Consider the following 17,967-nt stretch of genomic DNA (forward strand, 5'->3'; position numbering starts at 1 on the left):
GCACTATTAGGGAGCATGTCCTTGTTTCAGGAGGTACAGCTTTGTTGGAGGAGGTGTGTCACTAGGGGGTGGGCATTGAGGTCTCTGCTTAAGCCTGGCCAATGTCACTTTCACTTCTCCTGCCTGCAGATCCATGTGTAGAATTCTCAGCTCCCTCTCCAGCATCATGTCTATCTGCAGGCTGCTATGCTTGTTATCATGAAGACAATGACCTAAACCTCGGAAATTGTGAGTCAGTTTCAGAACAGAAATCTATTCCTTTGTAAGAGTTAACCATGGTGATGGTGTCTCTTCATAGCAATAGAAATCCTAGGTAGTGTCCTGAAGAAATAAGACTAGAACTGAGCCCAGAAGTAGTAAAAAGGGTAGAAGAGAAAACATAAATACATTAAAACTTACATACAGATTATTTCCTTAGTCTGTCAGCAATTGTCAGTGTTGTAAATTGTAGCACAGAAACTGTCATAGAATGTAAACTGCTATTAAAAAAATCATTTTAACATTCCCAAGAGTTATAGAATTCAAGTGGTGAATTTATGGTGTTCACACTACTTTTTTCTCAAAATTTTTTGTGAGTTTTAAATTATTCATGATACAATTACTCAATGGCATTTTGTTGTGGTCCAGGTTTGAGGAACCCTACTTAACTGAAGTATCTAGAAGCTGGAATTTTGCTTTATTTTTCATAGATACACATCTACTGTGTCTGTCTGTCTATTTGCAACAGAATCCTAGTGTATTACTCAAACAAATCCTGTGCTCCTGAGTTCCAGTGATCCTCCGAGCCTCAGCCTCCTGAGGAATGAGATAGCAACTGTGTACAACCACACACAGATTCTTATTACCACATGCAGCTTCACTTATACAGAGTTTAAGACTATTTCACATTCATGCATTGCTTTGAGGCTATGCTTTAACCTGAGTAGGTTTTTAACATGAAATGGGCCATTGTGTGTTGTACCTTATTGATGACTATATGTAAATAGTGTAAATAGACCTTTGAAAAATCCATGTAATGCCATGTATTGAGCAGATATACTTGTCAGATGGGCTATTTTGTAATAAGAACTGAATAACGTCCATTAATAAAAGGCCCAGCCACAGAGTGCAGAGTAAAGAGATGGGAAGACCAGATAGTTTGTTTGTTTGTTTTGTTTTTTTGTTTTAGTTGTTCTCCTGGAATCACCAATCTTTTGATGTGTTCTTGGGCAGAAGGGCTGTGATAACCCCCTAAGCTTCTCTTCCCCATTCCCCCAATAGGACAAAGTAATTTGTAAACTTGTCTAGTATTAGCTTGTGCCTCTCAGATTGTTCAATGAAAATAACATGGTCTGGCTATAGCCCTGAAATAAACACTCCAAATGTGGGTCTACAAACAGAAGGGGTCAGGCGTCTAAGACAAGTATTTTAAGAAGTGAGAATATAAAACATTGTCATTTAGTAATTCACCAAAATGCAGCTTACCTGTTGCAGCCAAATCATTAGTCGTGCCCCCAAAGCAAAATTGCACACTAGAGGAGGATACTTGCTGTCCTGGGATGAGAGAGCTGTTTTCTAATCTAGCCTGTCTTGAACGCCTGCATTCATAGAGTCCTTTGGGTTAGGTCCCTAACCGGTTGATATCACTTCTGAATACCACCACATTCAGTTCTAGAATGGGACTTTACAGTGAGGGCCAATAACTGTAGAACAGAGCCACGTTTCCTGCCCCAATATGACCATCCCCTGTGAGGTAAGTAACTCTGCTTCTATACTTGCTTTGGACAACTTTTTTCTATCTTGGTTTTTCGAAACATGTCATTTGATCAAGAGGAACATATGTTCCTCAGGAACATTTAACTTCCAGCTCTGTAGGAGGGGAGCATCGTCTACCCTACCATGCCTCCCATGTGAATTCATGATAAATTGTACATAATTTCTCATTAGCAACTCAATCTCCACTCCTTTCCCACTCCCCAGTCCCACTCCCCCCCCCAAAAAAATCACAGCATATGACTAAATTCACTTTTATTATTTTTTAAATACATAGGAAACAGGACTCTATCAAAAGAGAACAAGAAATATGAGCCAAGTGTTGCCAAGAAAGAGCATGCACAAGTCTGCCTCATGTCTGTGCCCAAGCCCCGGCTCTACAGGACCTCAGCACACAGAAGTAGAGCTGCTGGAAGGGGTGAGCCTTACTCACCAAACATAAGAAAACAAGGATGCTGGGACATATACCCAGAAGTGCAATTTCCATAGGCATTGTCAGTGTTGACGTCAGAAGGAATTCCAATGTGGGCTCAATGGCAAACAAAATTTACCTTACACAGACATTGGAGTATAAAATTGCTGAGCCTTAGCAATTGTTCAGTTTCTTAAAAGGATTTGCTATCAAAAAGATAAGATTTAGTCATGGACACTGAATGCCTTGATCAGCCGTTCCCTGATGCAATCCCAGGGGCAGCTCTGACTGTGCTTCTTGATTTTAAAAAGGAACGGAGGAAATGGAAGTTAAAGCCACAAGTGATAGAAGAGAGAAGAAATGTTTGGACCATGTAGTCGTCTTGATTGTAAACAGCAGACATTGTGCTTTGTTGTCTTATGTAAAACAAGGACCCAAGCATGGAGGGGTACTGGATCCAGTGACAGGAAGCCAGAGACACAAGGGTGCTCAATGATGGGTGGCAGCATCTGCATCCACAAACTGTCTTTAAAGGTATCCATTCCTTCCCCGCAGTTTCCTATGAAACTGTCTACCAGTCCCTATGCTTTCAGTCCTTAAACTAAGCCCACACAGCTACTGTCGATTCCTGAACCTCTACCTCATATAAATACCCCAATGGAGAATGACACCATGCCTCCTGGTCTTGTAGGTGGTAAAGAATACTCAATGTCCACTCAAGAGACACTTTTGGATGCCTGATCCAACAAGTAACAGTTTATCAAATGGCTCTGATTTTCTCATTTACAATGTCAGCCCCCTTCCTTGCAGCCCCACTCCCCACCATACTACATATAAATAATCTAGACATCTTAGCTATACTTCCTTGCTCTTAGTACACAAGGTCTCAACCTGGGTTTAAATACACATCAACGTGACTAACTACGCAAGGGAAAAGAACTCCATACTGTTAACTCCAGCCACTACTTGTAAATCTATGGATGAGCTCTGATTCTCACCTGGGAAATGGCATCTCTAACTACACTTCTTTCTCTACTTTTGATTATGTCATCTGTGCAACTAAGTAGGTTTTCACGGCTCTATCCACAAACGTCCCCTCTTCTGAGGCCAGCACATCTCTGTTGGGATCACATACAACCCTAGCTCTAACTCAGCAATGCTGGTCTTGCTTTGCTGAGTTTCTTTGGCTGTCCTCTTCCTCTCCAAGGGTCAATGTAACTACCCGGCCTAATGTGCCCCTCAGCTCTATAGTGCCCATAAAACCCATCACCAGAACTACCTAAGAAAAGGGTGTTGGAGCCCTCTGAGTAGAGACACCCCACCCCCCGCAGAGTTCACTCTCCCCATCTGATCTCAAAGGACACCCTCACTTCAATACATGCACTAAAAGAAAAGCCAGACGATGATTCATAAAACGCAATGTCTCCATTTAGAGAATTTCCCCTAACTTAAAGATTTCCCCTCTCTAATGGCCTTTATTTAACTATAGATGTCCAACTGAGGCCTGGTTCTGACCCTCATTTTTAAGTGGAAGCAAATATGTACTTGGGTCTTTCCTATTCCTGCAGAGGAAAGCCTATTTTCAAAATGTGAGTGGAGACCAAAGAGCATCAACAACACAGCCCCACAGCTTCTATTAGGAGAATGGGCTGGGATGGTGGATAGTGTCTCTTCGAAGTTCACTGCCAACTACTGCATCATGTGAGTCTTATCTCAGCCTGACCACTTTATCTGCCCCCTAACACACAGGCTATGCCTTCCTTTCCCCTTAGCCTCTCTCCCGAGGATCTACCCTGGACACCCTAGGAATATCAACCCTCAGGGACTGTTGCCACACTCTCTCAGAGAGCACAGACTACATCAGAAACAGAAGCAACAGAGGAGACAGTGTGGATTCAAATGTCCTCCACAAAAGACTTGAAAGAGAGCTGGGCTTGCTTTGAGAATATCCAAGTTTTCCCTTGGACCACCCTATCAGCAAGTATCGGTGAGGATGGGAAGGTAAACAAAAGGGCCTGTCCATCCTCTTTGCCTTTGATGTAGCATCTTGCTACTTGTCCTTCACCACCTGTTCATAGGGGGGTGGAGGCGTGTTGCAGTAGGAAGGAGGGGGTGGGTAAGTTGTGCCTCCGTGAGGTGAATTGGGCTGGACCTGGAAAGCCATAGCCATGGTATTGCCAACAGGATTCATCCCGGGTCCTCCAGGGTCGGTGTAATATGGCGGTCCCATTTGCTGTGCTCCTGAAAGACAGATATCCAAACGCTGAGTGCAAAAGAGAGACACCCATCATCTGGCACATCTCAACACAACCAGGCCCTCCTGCCCAGTCATTCACTGCATTGTGTCTATTAGAAACAGAACGTTTCCTGAGACAGTAAACACCTAAATTTGGTAACGAGCAATAGAAACATACATGGCTGTGCCCTCAGGAGGTACAATTCCTCTGGAGAGAGATATTGCTAAAATGTCGTATCAGTCTTCAGAGTACAATAAAGTACAGGAGAATGAGAGAATGGTGGATTATTCTACGGACACACATATACCCATCACAGATTCTGAGAGAGGAAAAAACAAGGTGGCTAAATTTGGTAGAGCTGACTCTTGGGCCAGATTCATCATAGCCCCATTACACTTTGAACACAATTTGCCGGAAATTCACTATATCTTAAGTGAAGGTCTCCATTCCTGCATCATTTTATGAAGGCAGAGTATTTGTCATCCAGGGTGGCCAAAGGTCTCAGGCAGGTAGGTAACTTCCACAAGCCCAAGTGGGTATACGTGGTAGTTTCCTGAGATATGTCTGCTTCTTCTGTGGCAGAAGGAAGTGGCTATTATATACACTTAGCTTTCTGCTCTTGAGGACCACAGGAGGAGGAAGAGGGGCCCCACTGCCTATGACAGGTGAGCATATGGAAGGGTGTTGTCTTTGTACTGGAGATATAGCTTGGGCTGTGTTTGTAATGTCCCACAGTATGGCTACTCAAGTTAACAGTGAGTACCAGTTCATGGATTTTGTAGGAACTGGCAAGCTGGAGATATCTTAAAATTTTACAAAATGTTTGAACATGGAGATGCATTTAGAATACTTAAAAAGCAGAATAGATGACATATGGGCAAGTTATATCTACCAAGAACATTCTTCTTTAGTAGAGAAACTTGACAGCTACCAGACTTCAACATGCTAGTGGTTAGCAGCTGAAGGCTCCCACCAGACAGACAACAAGGTAGGGATAGGGACAGCAGTTCTCAGGAGGTGCACAGTCCAGACCTCTCCCCAGTTCTGTTGATTTAGCTGGAAGATCTGGTGCTAAGGCTCTGACCGAGTCAGCTGCTTGGGCTCCCAGTAAGGACAACTGAAAGCAGACGAATCCAGTTCTGATTGAGGCAGAGACGCATACTCAGGGAAGTAAAAGCAGAAGATGTCACTGCAGGTATGAAACTCTCGGAGACAAGGCTGGCGAGTTAGGCAGACGCATACATGGCTCCATGGAAATCAAAAACACCTCAGAGCTACAGCCAACTGCATCACAAATAATATGGTTAAGAACAAAAGCTCCCAAGGAAACCCATATATCCTCTGTGCAGGATAAATCTGCAGAGCAGGATGACAAGCACACATTGAAACCGGGAAAATAAAGGTTCAGGGAGCTAAAGCACAGAGGGAAACTGAACAGTGACTTCCAGGTGCATGGAAGTGTTGATGCAAAAACCACAGCTCTCATCTCAAAGGGAGTGAAGCCTAATCTGAGGGACCATGGCCAGGGAAGATGTGTGAAAAGGACAGTGATTCATCCTAAATCTCACGGACTTCAGGCATCCCAGTCAGCATCTTTTTTATTCTCAGAACGTTTTACCAAACTCTCCTTCCCTGTTATTTGGTATCTATTCCCAATCAACCCCAGGCTTTCAATTGAAAACGTGGTGGGACAGCTTCACAAGGAGCTTTACCCATGAGCCTCAGCCTCCACGGCGTCTTCCTGTGCCTTCCTATTAGCGCAAAGCCCTGCTCAGCCCATGGGATGGTCCCAGGACTATGATGCCAGATCATTCTCCTCAGGGCCAATCAGCAGCACCTTTCCAGTGTGGCCACACCAGTGATACCACACATGGATGCTGGTTCAAACAGCACTGAAAGCTCCTTCTCTCGCCAGACTATAAATTGCTATCATCTCTTGCCCAAGGGAATGGAAATTCATTCTCTAAAATCTGCCTTTCCTTCTTCGTTAGTAAGGATGGCTTGCAAGATGGGTTGGTGCATCCCTTAAATCCAAACACTGGGCAGGCTGGGGTAGGAAGGTCTGAAGTCTCAAGAAAGCCTGGACCACACACTGAGTTTAAAGGTCAGCCTGGGCTATACTGTAAAATCCTTTCTCTAAAAGTCGAGGGCTGGGTTGCTCAGTCAGAGAGTAGTGTTTTTCAAACATGCTGAACTTTTAGTTCCCTAAAATCTAGTTTCTGTCCTTTAGATTACCAGAGGATTCCCACAACAAATGCACAAAATCTGTGCTATGTTTAAGCATTGACTAGGCATGCACCCTCTGTGTGCTGCCATGCTCACATTCTTAGAAAAGGAATTTGGAACAAATGGCGCTAGGGACCTAAATCCTTGTCTCCTGCAATGGGGATCCTTTAATGCCAATAGGGTCTGCAACATGGGTGGCTATAGAATAAAATAAGGGCACTGTGTTTCTGAATGCCTCCAGGTGCCACCAGAGCATGGATGTGGTGTGTAAATCCTCACCTCCCCCAGTCTCTTAATCACATGAACACAAGACCGATCTAAGAGGTAGGACACTCAGTAGTCCTTACTCCTTGGCATCCCCCGATTGGCAGATTGACAAATGGCCTTTGATGTTTTCACAGGCAGAAAAAAAAAAAAAAAACCCAAACAAACAAAAAACCAAAACCAAACAAACAAAAACCCAAAAAGCTTGGTGTCCCTCCTGATGTAGAGTCTTACACCCACTGGGATTAAAGTAGCTAGTTAAAACTGAAGCTTATGAGTCTCTACTGACATTTTTAAGAGTCTGATGAGATGTCACCGCCACACAGTCTCATCCACTAATCTTGTCTGTAACCCCTCCCCAGCTCAGCTTCAGTGCATGTGCCTACTTCTGAATGCCAGGTGACGTTTTTCAGTTCACTTGGTTTAAAAGCACCCCAACATTGCTTCTATTATGGTTAGCAACTGTCCTAATTAGGGTTACTACTGCTGTGATGAAACACCATGACCTTCTGTCTTTGTCAGGTACTGGCAGAGCCTTTCAGGACACAGCTATATAAGGCTCCTGTCTGCAAGCTCTTGTTAGCATCCACAATAGTATCTAGGTTTGGTGATTGTATACGGGATGGATCCCTACGTGGAGCAGTCTCTGGATGGTCATTCTTTCAGTCTCTGCTTCACACTTTGTCTCTGTAACTTCTTTCAAGAGTATTTTGTTCCCCCTTCTAAGAAGGATCAAAGTATCTACACTTTGGTCGTCCTTCTTCTTCAGTTTCATGTGTTTTTCGAATTGTACCTTGAGTATTCCAAGCTTCTGAGCACAGGGTCCCCAATGAAGGAGCTAGAGAAATGACCTAAAGAGCTGCAGGGGTTTGCAGCCTCATAGGAGGAACAACAATATGAACTAACCAGTACCTCCAGAGCTCCCTGGGACTAAACCACCAATCAAAGAAAACACACGGAGGGACTTGTGGCTCTAGCTGCATATGTAGCAGAGGATAGCCTAGTTGGTCATCAATGGGAGGAGAGGCCCAGTGTAGGGGAATGCCTGGGCCAGGAAGTGGGAGTGGGTGAGTTGGGGAGCAGGGGGAGGGGAACGGGGATAGGGAGTTTTTGGATGGGAAACCAGGAAAGGGGATAACATTTGAAATGTAAATAAAGAAAATATCTAATAAATTTTTTTTTTTAAAGAAAGAAACAGCATGACCAAAGCCACTTCAGGAGGAAAGGCTTTGTTCAGCTTATGCTTCCATATCACAGTTCATCACCAAAGGCAATCAGGACAGGAACTTATACAGAGCAGGAACCTGGAGGCAGGAACTGATGCAGAGGTCATGGAGGAGTGCTGCTTACTGGTGTGTTCCTTATGGCTTGCTCAGCCTGCTTTCTTACAGAATTCAGGACACAAGCTCAGGGATAGTACAACCCACAATGGGCTGGTCCCTTCCCAGTAAATAACTAATTAAGAAAATGCCCTACTGGTTTGCCTACAGGCAGATCTTATGAAGCATTTTCTCAGCTGAAGCTCTCACTTCTCTGATAACTCTAGCTTGTGTCAAGTTGATGTAACACTAGCCAGTACAGCAACTATACATAGGCATCTTTGGCATCTAGAACCTGTTATAGGTAGCCCAATCTGCAAATGCCCAAGTTTCTTGTATCAAATGGCACAGTTTATAACCACAAACATATATATATATGTGTGTGTGTGTGTGTGTGTGTGTGTGTGTGTGTGTATGTGTGTGTGTATTAAATGAACTCTTGATTATTCAAGATTTTAGAGAAATGTAAGTATTATACAAATATCTCTTAATACTATATTGTTTATGAAATAATGTTACAAAAACAATCTATGCACGCACAGAATGGATATAACATTTCTTCATATACTTCTGACTTGTAGTTGGTTAAATCTGCAGGGATGAAACTTAGATGTAGATGGCTGATAAGGTCATTTGTGTGAATGCTTTGGGCTATGTCACTTGGGTGTAAGTCATGAAATGTGCATGGGGGTGCTTAGGAACTCAGTATGCATACGGAGTGTGAAAGAGTTGAGCTCTTCAGCTACAAAATTAAGTGTTGGAAAGTGAATGCTAAATCAACAGTGAGCAGTATCTAGATAATCAGGTTTCTGTCCTCAAAGCTGGATTCAGAGTGCTGAGTTGTAGTTTTTAGCTCCACTACATGTTCCTTTTCTTCTTAGAAGACAGAGATGGCCACAGTGAGACTATGAACTGTAGGAAAAAAGGCAACAAGTGTTTCTCAGGAAAAATACAGGTCTGAAATAAAATTTGGTAAGATATTTTGATTTACTGGGTGTAGCCAAAGTGAGACCAAAGTTCCAGAGACAGGGTTTATTGCTTTCAAAAACAAGACATGTGAGTGGCCATGATGCATTCTCCTCTGGCAATACTCGGATACCACAGGGCACTCAAGGTGAGCTGCACAGACCAAAGTGTGGCTCTCAGTTTATCACCTGCTCACCACATTGGCTCTAGTTTGGATGACTACAGGAGCATCAGTCCTGTCACTGGGCCAGTTCTAGACAGGAAGGACATGTGTCCTGCACGCCCTTTCTCTATCCAAGAGTGATGGATCCAGATGAAAGCCACTCACGAATGGTTTTAACATGAAGTCACTTAATGTTTTAAATGGAAATTTGTGTTTTAAGTTCCAAAGGAGCAGAGTTAAAATAATAAGATGAATGTATGAATACAAAATGATGCCAAACTGCAGTGAAAATTGAAGGTGTGGCTCCCAGTAAACTCATATGGAAAATATACATTCACATCTTTCTTGGTGATAATCCTAAAAATATTAAAGAAAGATCTTTTGGAAGGGAAAACTCTGCCAAGTGTCAGATAGAAGAACAATTCTCTTTGCATCTTGAGCATGTCACCAAGAAAGCAAGACAGGCTACAATACCTGTTACATTCAACCTTCCCACTCTTTGATTCTGATTTAAACATGATGGACAAATTAAATACTGTGCTTATTTATTGCATGAAACCTGATGGGTCTGAAGGTAACACCTATGAAATCACCATGGCCCATATTACAATGTATCCTACAGACCTCTGTCGTCTAACTTACTATTAGTATTTGTATATATAATAAGAATACATTAGTCCTAATCTCTAAGTGAACTTTTTCCAAGCATATTTTTAACTATAGTTTTGTTCATTATAGTCCATAAGATGTTGAGTAGATCTATTGGACTTACTTGTTCTGTATAATAGAAATGTTGCAAAAGGAAAGAACGGTCCAGTCATCTACCTGTGGTGTGCCTGGGAGCACAGCAGTGTTCCTAGTAGCAGAGCAGTGTGCCTGGGAGCACAGCAGCATGACTGGGAGCACAGCAGTGTGCCTGGGAGCACAGCAGCATGACTGGGAGCACAGCAGTGTGCCTGGGAACACAGCAGCATGACTGGGAGCAGAGCAGCGTTCTTGGGAGCACAGCAACGTGACTGGGAGCAGAGAAGCATATCTGGGAGCACAGCAGTGTGGCTGGAAATCCAGCAGTGTGCCTGGGAGCACAGTGGTGTGAATGCAATCAACATATTGGCCCTCAAATTTATGAAACATAGAATCTTTAGTTCAGAACCAGGATGAGCAGTGCCTGTCTACTCTGCCTTCTGGCACCGTGCAACTCTCTATGTACAGATGGCTCCTTCCAAGCAAGGGGACCTCAGAGACACTGTCAAAACCCCTATACCAGCCTGTGTCTTGAGGGGAGGCAGCACCAACTAGTATAATATGGGGGAGATTTATACAGTTAAGGAAAAATTGTCTTTTAAGAACAAAGAAATAGCTAATTCTCTTTGATATTGAAACATTGCTTCGGGTAATATGTTCTACAGGCCATTGGTAACTTCTATGAAGGTGTTTACTGCTGCTCTACAATTAATTACTGTTACTGAATATGCATGTAAACATTCTCTCTTGTATATGTCTTACTAAATATATGATTTGAATTTATAGTGAACGTTTGTAAAAGAGAGGGATGTTTGGAAAAACCCTGTGATCTCTTGGCAAGCACAGCATTGGAAGTAAAGGCACTGAGAGTAAGGACATTATCATTGTCACATCAGAGCAAGAGGAGCAAGATTAGAAGGAGAATGCAGAGTAGAATAACTTAGAAGTTATAAGGCAACTTAAAAAATTAAGAGATCAGTGTATAAAACACTGAGGGAAAGAGGAAGAAAGAGGAATAACTCAGAAATTATAAGGCAGATTAAAAAATTAGGAGAGCAGTATGTAGAATGCAGAGGGAAAGAGGAAAAAGAGAAGCTGCAGACAGAGCAAAAGGATCAGGCAGGCTTTTCCTTACCATGGGAAAGAACAGGTCTTTTCTTAATAGCAAGGCAGGCTTAGTTTTACTAAAGAGAACATTTTCTTATAGACTCAGGCTTAATTCATTTAGCAATGAAAGTGTAGAAGTGTTTCCTTTCTCTATGAAATAAAGATTGGAACTCATTTTTCGTCCAGAATGAGTGAGTTCTTTCTGCACTGGCGCTTGGTCTTTTGCTCCATAAACATATGTTAAGTATGGACGTGTGTGTCCGTTAAGTATCTAATTATGAGGTAAGTATATAAGGTGAACTCAGTTGGTTTTAATGGAAAGACATGAATGTGTGTAAGAAATTATGTGAGTTTATTCATATTTGGTTGTGCAAAAGTTTTTCTTTCAGTGAGTGTGACTGTCTTCTCTTGGTTCAATAGAAGTTTATTATTCCAAACCTCCCCCAAGCCTGACAAGTGAGAAGCTTCCAGACAAGAGGTCAAAGGCCCTAGGAATTAATCCTTTACTTAATCCCTCGATGCTATTTGATGATGAAGTACTAAACCTCTGAGGCCAATACTGCAGTTTCTGGCTTCAGAGGAATTCAGGCAGGACAGCGATAGCAGTAAAGTGATCTAGACTTTTAGATAGTACACGTTTTATTATTAAACAGCAACCCTAAAAATCTCTAAAGACCAAGTTTTGCCCACCTTGATATTCTTTCCCTGTCTGCTACCTCAAGAGAAAACCAAGAAGAAAGAACAGCTAGGGCAGGGCCCCAGAAAGTACATCAGTAACAAAATAAGAACACCAGATGATACACTCACAATATATTGCATTGCGACCAGCAGGAACAAACAATCAAGTTGCACATCAGAACTTAAATGATCAAGTAGCCTGATTTATCTCTTCTAGCACACTCTGGGGCATAAGTGATGTCTGAAGAGGTCACTCAGATTACAAGGAGGACAGACAACGATGAGACTAACTGACCTGGAGCAGGATTTGGTGGCTGCCTGGTATAGGACACATTGAATGTGGGCTCCTCAATGAGTGGTGGCGGATACATGCGCCGGCGAATGAAGAAACCGGCACCACAGCAGAACAGCACACCCATCATCAGCAGGAACCTGCAAAGAACACAGACATGTGTCAGAGTTCAAGACATAGGCTAAAGTCAGGCTAGAGAACTGCGACAAAAATGCCTGAGGATTCTCCAGGGGCTCGGAACACCACTCCCCAATGGTAAAGCACAGAGATCCAGAAATCTGTGAGAAGTCTCCAGCCATGAGGACATGCAACTAACTTTGGGTGTCTTTTGATTGTTTCACCTTGGGACCCTTCTCTTGTGGACAGCAGCAGTGAGACACTCATCCTGCAAACCTCTGAGGTATCCCCAGAATAGAAGCTATTAACACTGAGAGGCTTGAAAAAAATAAAAAAATCTGTATCACAGCGGCTACAGGTGATTGGTTTCGAATACAACATTTTAGTCTAAACAGAAGACATTGCCAAATCTAGTCTCTGTTACTGTTTCAACATTTCCAATGCTTCACTTCAAAGCCACATAAATCTACATTTATCCTTCCTAACACCTTTCTACATAATTAGCTGAACATTTAATAATTAAAAAAAGCATCTAGAGCACTTGCTTAATCACTAGGGAAATATAGGGAGATAGAGGAACACAGTCATCAAAATAGAAGAATACTAAGGAAACTCTGGGCTGTAACATTGTAGTTTACTCTCCATCTTTTGATCCTAATGCCTATCAGGCAAAGGAAGTGTGAGCTTTACAGATAAGACATTGGTCTAAACCATCTAAGATTCTCTAGTAGATCATCACTAAAGGCCACTTCCAGGCAATACTGATAAATTCTTCTTCAGCTCTGGCCCATGTAACTTTCTAGAACTCCATACAACATGCCCATACTCTGGGTCTTGACACAGCAGGGTTGGTCATAGCTAATGACATCAGACAATATAATAAGAAAAAGTTGAAGACAAGAATATATGATTGACCTTTGAGAATAGTAATGTGACTATGGAGAAGGCCAATAGTCAATAGGCACTTGCCAGATAATCTTGGAATACTGAGCAGGAATTTAAAACAGACACAGGCAGAGATGACTCAGGAAAGGGCTGAAATTATAGTCTCTTTGTTCTTTCAATTTATTATTTATTTGACAAGTAACTGTTCGGCACCTTTGATGTCCACCGGGGGTAAAGTAGGTATGTTGGTTGGTTTTTACCAATTTGACACGAATCCAGACATATTTTGGGAAGAGGGAATATTAATTGAGAAAATGTGTCCATCAGATTCTCTATAGGTAAATCTACAGGGTATTTTCTTGATTGCTTGATGCGGGAGGAACAAGTGAACAATGGGCAGTGCCACTCCTGGGCAGTTGGACCTGGGCTATATAAAGAAGCAGGCAGAGAAAGCCACGAGGATCCAGCCAGTAAACAGTGTCCCTTCATGGCATCTGCTTCAGCTCCAGCCCTGACCTCCTTCAGTGATGGAGTATGGCCTGAGAGTTGTAAGATGAAATAAGTCCCTTCCTTTCTCCCCAGGCTGCTTTAAGTCACAGTGTTTTATCCCAGCAGTAGAAATCCTAAGACAGTAGGTAAGGCCCTTCCCCATACCTCAGTGAACTGCAGTTTTAATAGAAGCGGTGAAAACTGAATGGCAAATGTATACAACTCTTTATTCATAACAAATGACAAGAAAAATGAAGACTGGAAGAATAGACCTGTGTGATATATTACGTGTATCAAAATTCATCATTTTACTTTAAGTGTATAAGTCACTGCACTGGGAGATATACACTAAGATATCAATTGTAGATAAGAACGAACAAATAAGTCTAGTGGTGGTAGCAATCTCAGCACTTAGGAGGCAAAGGCAGGTGGATCTCTGAGTTCGAGATCTGTTCTACAGAGTGAGTACCAGGACAGTATTATAGAGAAACCCTGTCTCAAAAAGCTCCCCCTCAAATAAAGAACAAGTATTCTCTTTCAGCTATATTTGAGGTAGGTTCTAAAAGACAGGAAGAGGGAGAATAGGAAGTCTTGTGAGAAGAATGGCACAGGTGAAGAGACCTAGAGAACAGCAAGCTCAGTGAAGACATGCCAGAGTTGGCTCTGGCCGGACTCAGGAAATGGGTTCAGAGGTCTGGAGAAGCCAAGAAACTCATCAGCAAGAATGCAGGAATCACAAAGGGTTCTCTCTCTCTCTGTCTCTCTGTCTCTCTCTTTCCCCCTCCCTCCCCGTCCTCTCTCTGTGTCTATCTGTCTCTCTCTGTATGTGTCTGTCTGTCTATCTGTCTGTGTGACTGTCTCTGTCTTCCCCCCACTCTCCCTTTCCACTCTTTCCCCATCTTTACAAGTACAGTCCTATATCCTCGGCCCATTTTACCTTTTTTTTTAACTTTCAGGTAGAGTCTCATTACCTTACTCAAGCTGACATGAATGCATTCTGTATTCCAAGCAGGTTTTGAACATAGAACTCACCTGCCTTAGCCTCCTAGGGAGCTGAGACTACAGGTCAGTGCCACCAGGCCCAGCTGGACTTGCCTCTTAGAGCTAATTATCTTGCCTTCAGTGTTAAGTCCCACAATACATATCTGTGTACTTTGGGAAACGTGTAGACAGGTGGGATATGCATAGATTCACTTTCTCAGTTGACGCTGCTGGTCACCCTAACAGGCCTGGCTCTCTGGTCTTCAGCATGAGAAAAGGCTTAGATGCTGGTTACCCTGCCAGATGGACCTTTTCTCTCCTAGATGAAAATCGACACTGTACCTTACACTTCAGAAGCAAGCACAGGACAGAGTCACTTGGCAGGAGGCCAACTTGTGGCTTTGGTATCACACAGTAACAGATCTATTCCTTATTGAAAAATTAGCCTCAGGACTTACTCCTAAAAGGGGAGCCGACAAAAGGCCAGGAAAATGAACTGCATGTTGCCTGGGCAAGAGTTGTGGCAATTAATGAGAAAGTCATTTTTAAAGGATTCTGACCCTTATGCAGGTCACACACTGCAGTCTCTTCTGTTGTGCAGCATAGATGGCAAGCTTTCCAAGGACTGACTGGGAGAAGTTGTTTTCATTTTGTAAATGAAGTCAGAAGTAATCCAGTTTCTTTATTTTAGTTTGCCTTTTCAATTCCTCTTTTAATGGGGGGAAGTTCTCCATTCTGCAATGTCCTGGTGACTGGCAGCAATGACACAAGACCCTGTGGCCTGGATCCATTCCAGGAGAGGTATGGGAACCTCTTCCTTTCCATTTGGCAACATGTGCTTCACAATGTTAATGAAGGATACAAACAGCCACAGTTCCAAAATGTGACAACTTAATTCAAACCTTCCCCAACAGGGCTGCTCTGTTTGGCCCCAGTGGGAGAGGATTCTACTAACCTTGTAGAGACTTGATGCCCCGGGCTGGAGAGATACCTGGCAAGGGGACACCCTCTCAGAAGATAGGGGGAGGGAGAAGGGGGAAAATCTGTGAGGGGGACCAGGAGGGGAGGCAGCTTTTGGACTGTAAATAAAAACAAACCAAATAAACAAACAAACTCTCAGCTTAAGATTTTACAGGTGGCAGGGCCTCTTAAATGCATTCTCTTCCAAACCACAATACTGGAGCCCAGCACAATCAGAAACTTCATCCAGCAACTGATAGGAACAGATACAGATACTCACTGCCAAAGATCAGAGAGTGCCAGAGGAACCCCAGAGAAGAGGGAGAGAAATGTTTATAGGAGCCAGAGGGGTCAAGGACACCATAAGAACAAGGCCCACTGAATCAACTAAGCAGGGCTCATAGGGACTCACAGAGACTGAACCAACAAACAAGGTGGGCCTTTTCTTTGTGGGGCTCCCAACAGGGGGGGGGCAGAGCCTGTCTCTGACTCTTCTGCCTGCTTTTGGGACCCTCTTCCTCCTACTGGGTTGCCTTGTCCAGCCTTAATACAGGGGTAGTACCTAGTCTTACTGTAACTTGTTATGCCATGTTTGGTTGATGTCCCTGGGTGGCCTGTTCTTATCTGAAGGGAAACAGAGGAGGTGTAGGCCTGAGAGAGAGGGGCAAGGACTGGGTGGAGAGGAGGGAGGGGAAACTGCAGTTGGGATGTGATATACGAGAAAAGAATTAAGAAATTAATTGATTAGAAGAAGAGGAGGAAGAGGAAGAAAAAGAAGAAGAGGAGGAGGTGGAGGAAGGGAGGAAGAGAAAGAGAAAGAAGAGGATGAGGATAAGGTGGAGGAGGAGGAGGAGGAGGAGGAAGAGGAGGAGTAAACATACCATTGACTTTTCTCTCAGCCCCAGACCTCTTCCGCATGAAATGCTTATTACTTCATATTCTGGAAATACCTCACTTCAAAGACCAACTCAAAAACTTTGAAGCATTTTCCGAAATTAAGGGTATCAGAAACTTTCTGCAGGGCTGGAGAGATAGCTCAGCAGGTAAGAGCATTGACTGCTCTCCCAGAGGACACCAGGTTCAATTTCTAGCACCCACATGGCAGTTCACAATTGTCTATAACTCCAGGATCTGTAACTTCTCACACAGACATACACACAGGAAAAATCACCAATGCATATAAAACAAGAATAAATAATTAAAAAATGTTTTGTGGAGTCTTGTTACTGAAGGATTAATGGCCTAAAAGCCTCAGATGGACTGAGAAAATCCAGACAGTTAAAGTTAACTTTTCTGATAACACCTGTGGCCTGCTGGGATCCAGGAAGCTCCTGATAAGATCAGCATAGAAGCACCCGCTGGTACCTGCCACTCCGAGGCTGCAGGGCAACTGACCTGCTCAAGTAATCTATATCCCCAAAGTTCCCCTTTCCTGCCCTATGCACCCATAGCTCCCTGTGCCGTGTGCAGTCTCCACCCTTCAGTTGTTCCGATTAAAAGGTCAGTTTTGCTTCCAGAGATGCCTGTCTGCTCTTTCTGCATCCACGCCGTGTCCACCAATCTCAATCTAATAGTTCCTGTCTACTGGAAGCTGTCCCTTTCAGGAATGTGGTTGCCACAGAAGTCTTTCTAGAGAAGCCCAGGAATCTTAAGCACTGAATGTTTACAGAGAGAAGAAACGTATGGGTCAGCCAAGGGCGCTTATGTTTTGACTAGGGCACTTCAGAGTCCATTTCTAGGCATTCTGGCTATATCTTCAGTTGTAACTTGTGCCATAATTGAAACTCTGATAACCTAATCAACTCTTTGGCAGCTGGCACTCTGGCCTTGTAAGAGCAAAGTTGTGGGACTCACAAATGCTTCAGTCTGTGTGAGATACTGCCAAACACCATGCATAGCCTCACTGTTACCCCACCACTAGCAGGTGCCCTAGCCTAGAAATCAAAAGCACATAGATCCCTGTAAGATCTCTCTCTCTCTCTCTCTCTCTCTCTCTCTCTCTCTCTCTCTCTCTCTCACAGCCAGGCATGGTGGAGCACGCCTTTAATCCCAGCACTCGGGAGGCAGAGGCAGGCGGATTTCTGAGTTCGAGGCCAGCCTGGTCTACAAACTGAGTTCCAGGACAGCCAGGGCTATACAGAGAAACCCTGTCTCGAAAAACAAACAAACAAACAAACAAACAAACAAGATCTCTCTCTCTCTCTCTCATTTCTCAACACCCATTCTGACAAGTTTAACCATTTTTAGAGACATTCCTAATAACCCTAATATACTGCATATAATGCATACCCATGACTCCTCCTAGGATTAGGGTTCTTTGCACTGTAGTCCTGCCTCTTCCATTGAGCCTCAGAAAGAAGATTACTAAATGAGGG

General features: G+C 43.3%; 1 protein-coding gene across 5 annotated transcripts in view; it reads right to left on the reverse strand.

Annotated features, from left to right (window-relative positions):
- Positions 1-1,992: 1,992 nt before the first annotated feature.
- Positions 1,993-17,967, reverse strand: part of Vopp1 (vesicular, overexpressed in cancer, prosurvival protein 1) — a 75,720-nt gene continuing 59,745 nt past the window's right edge. For all 5 annotated transcript variants that reach the window (XM_017321528.2, XM_017321526.2, XM_030255332.1 and 2 more), the window contains 2 exons: positions 12,164-12,300; positions 1,993-4,405 (listed from right to left, as the gene is read on the reverse strand). In XM_017321528.2, coding sequence (XP_017177017.1) covers positions 4,215-4,405; positions 12,164-12,290 — 318 coding nt within the window. In that variant the 5' untranslated portion in view covers positions 12,291-12,300 and the 3' untranslated portion in view covers positions 1,993-4,214. The remainder of the gene's footprint in view (positions 4,406-12,163; positions 12,301-17,967) is intronic.

The sequence above is a fragment of the Mus musculus genome, chromosome 6 (genome assembly GCF_000001635.26).
Source record: "Mus musculus strain C57BL/6J chromosome 6, GRCm38.p6 C57BL/6J".
NCBI lineage: Eukaryota > Metazoa > Chordata > Mammalia > Rodentia > Muridae > Mus > Mus musculus.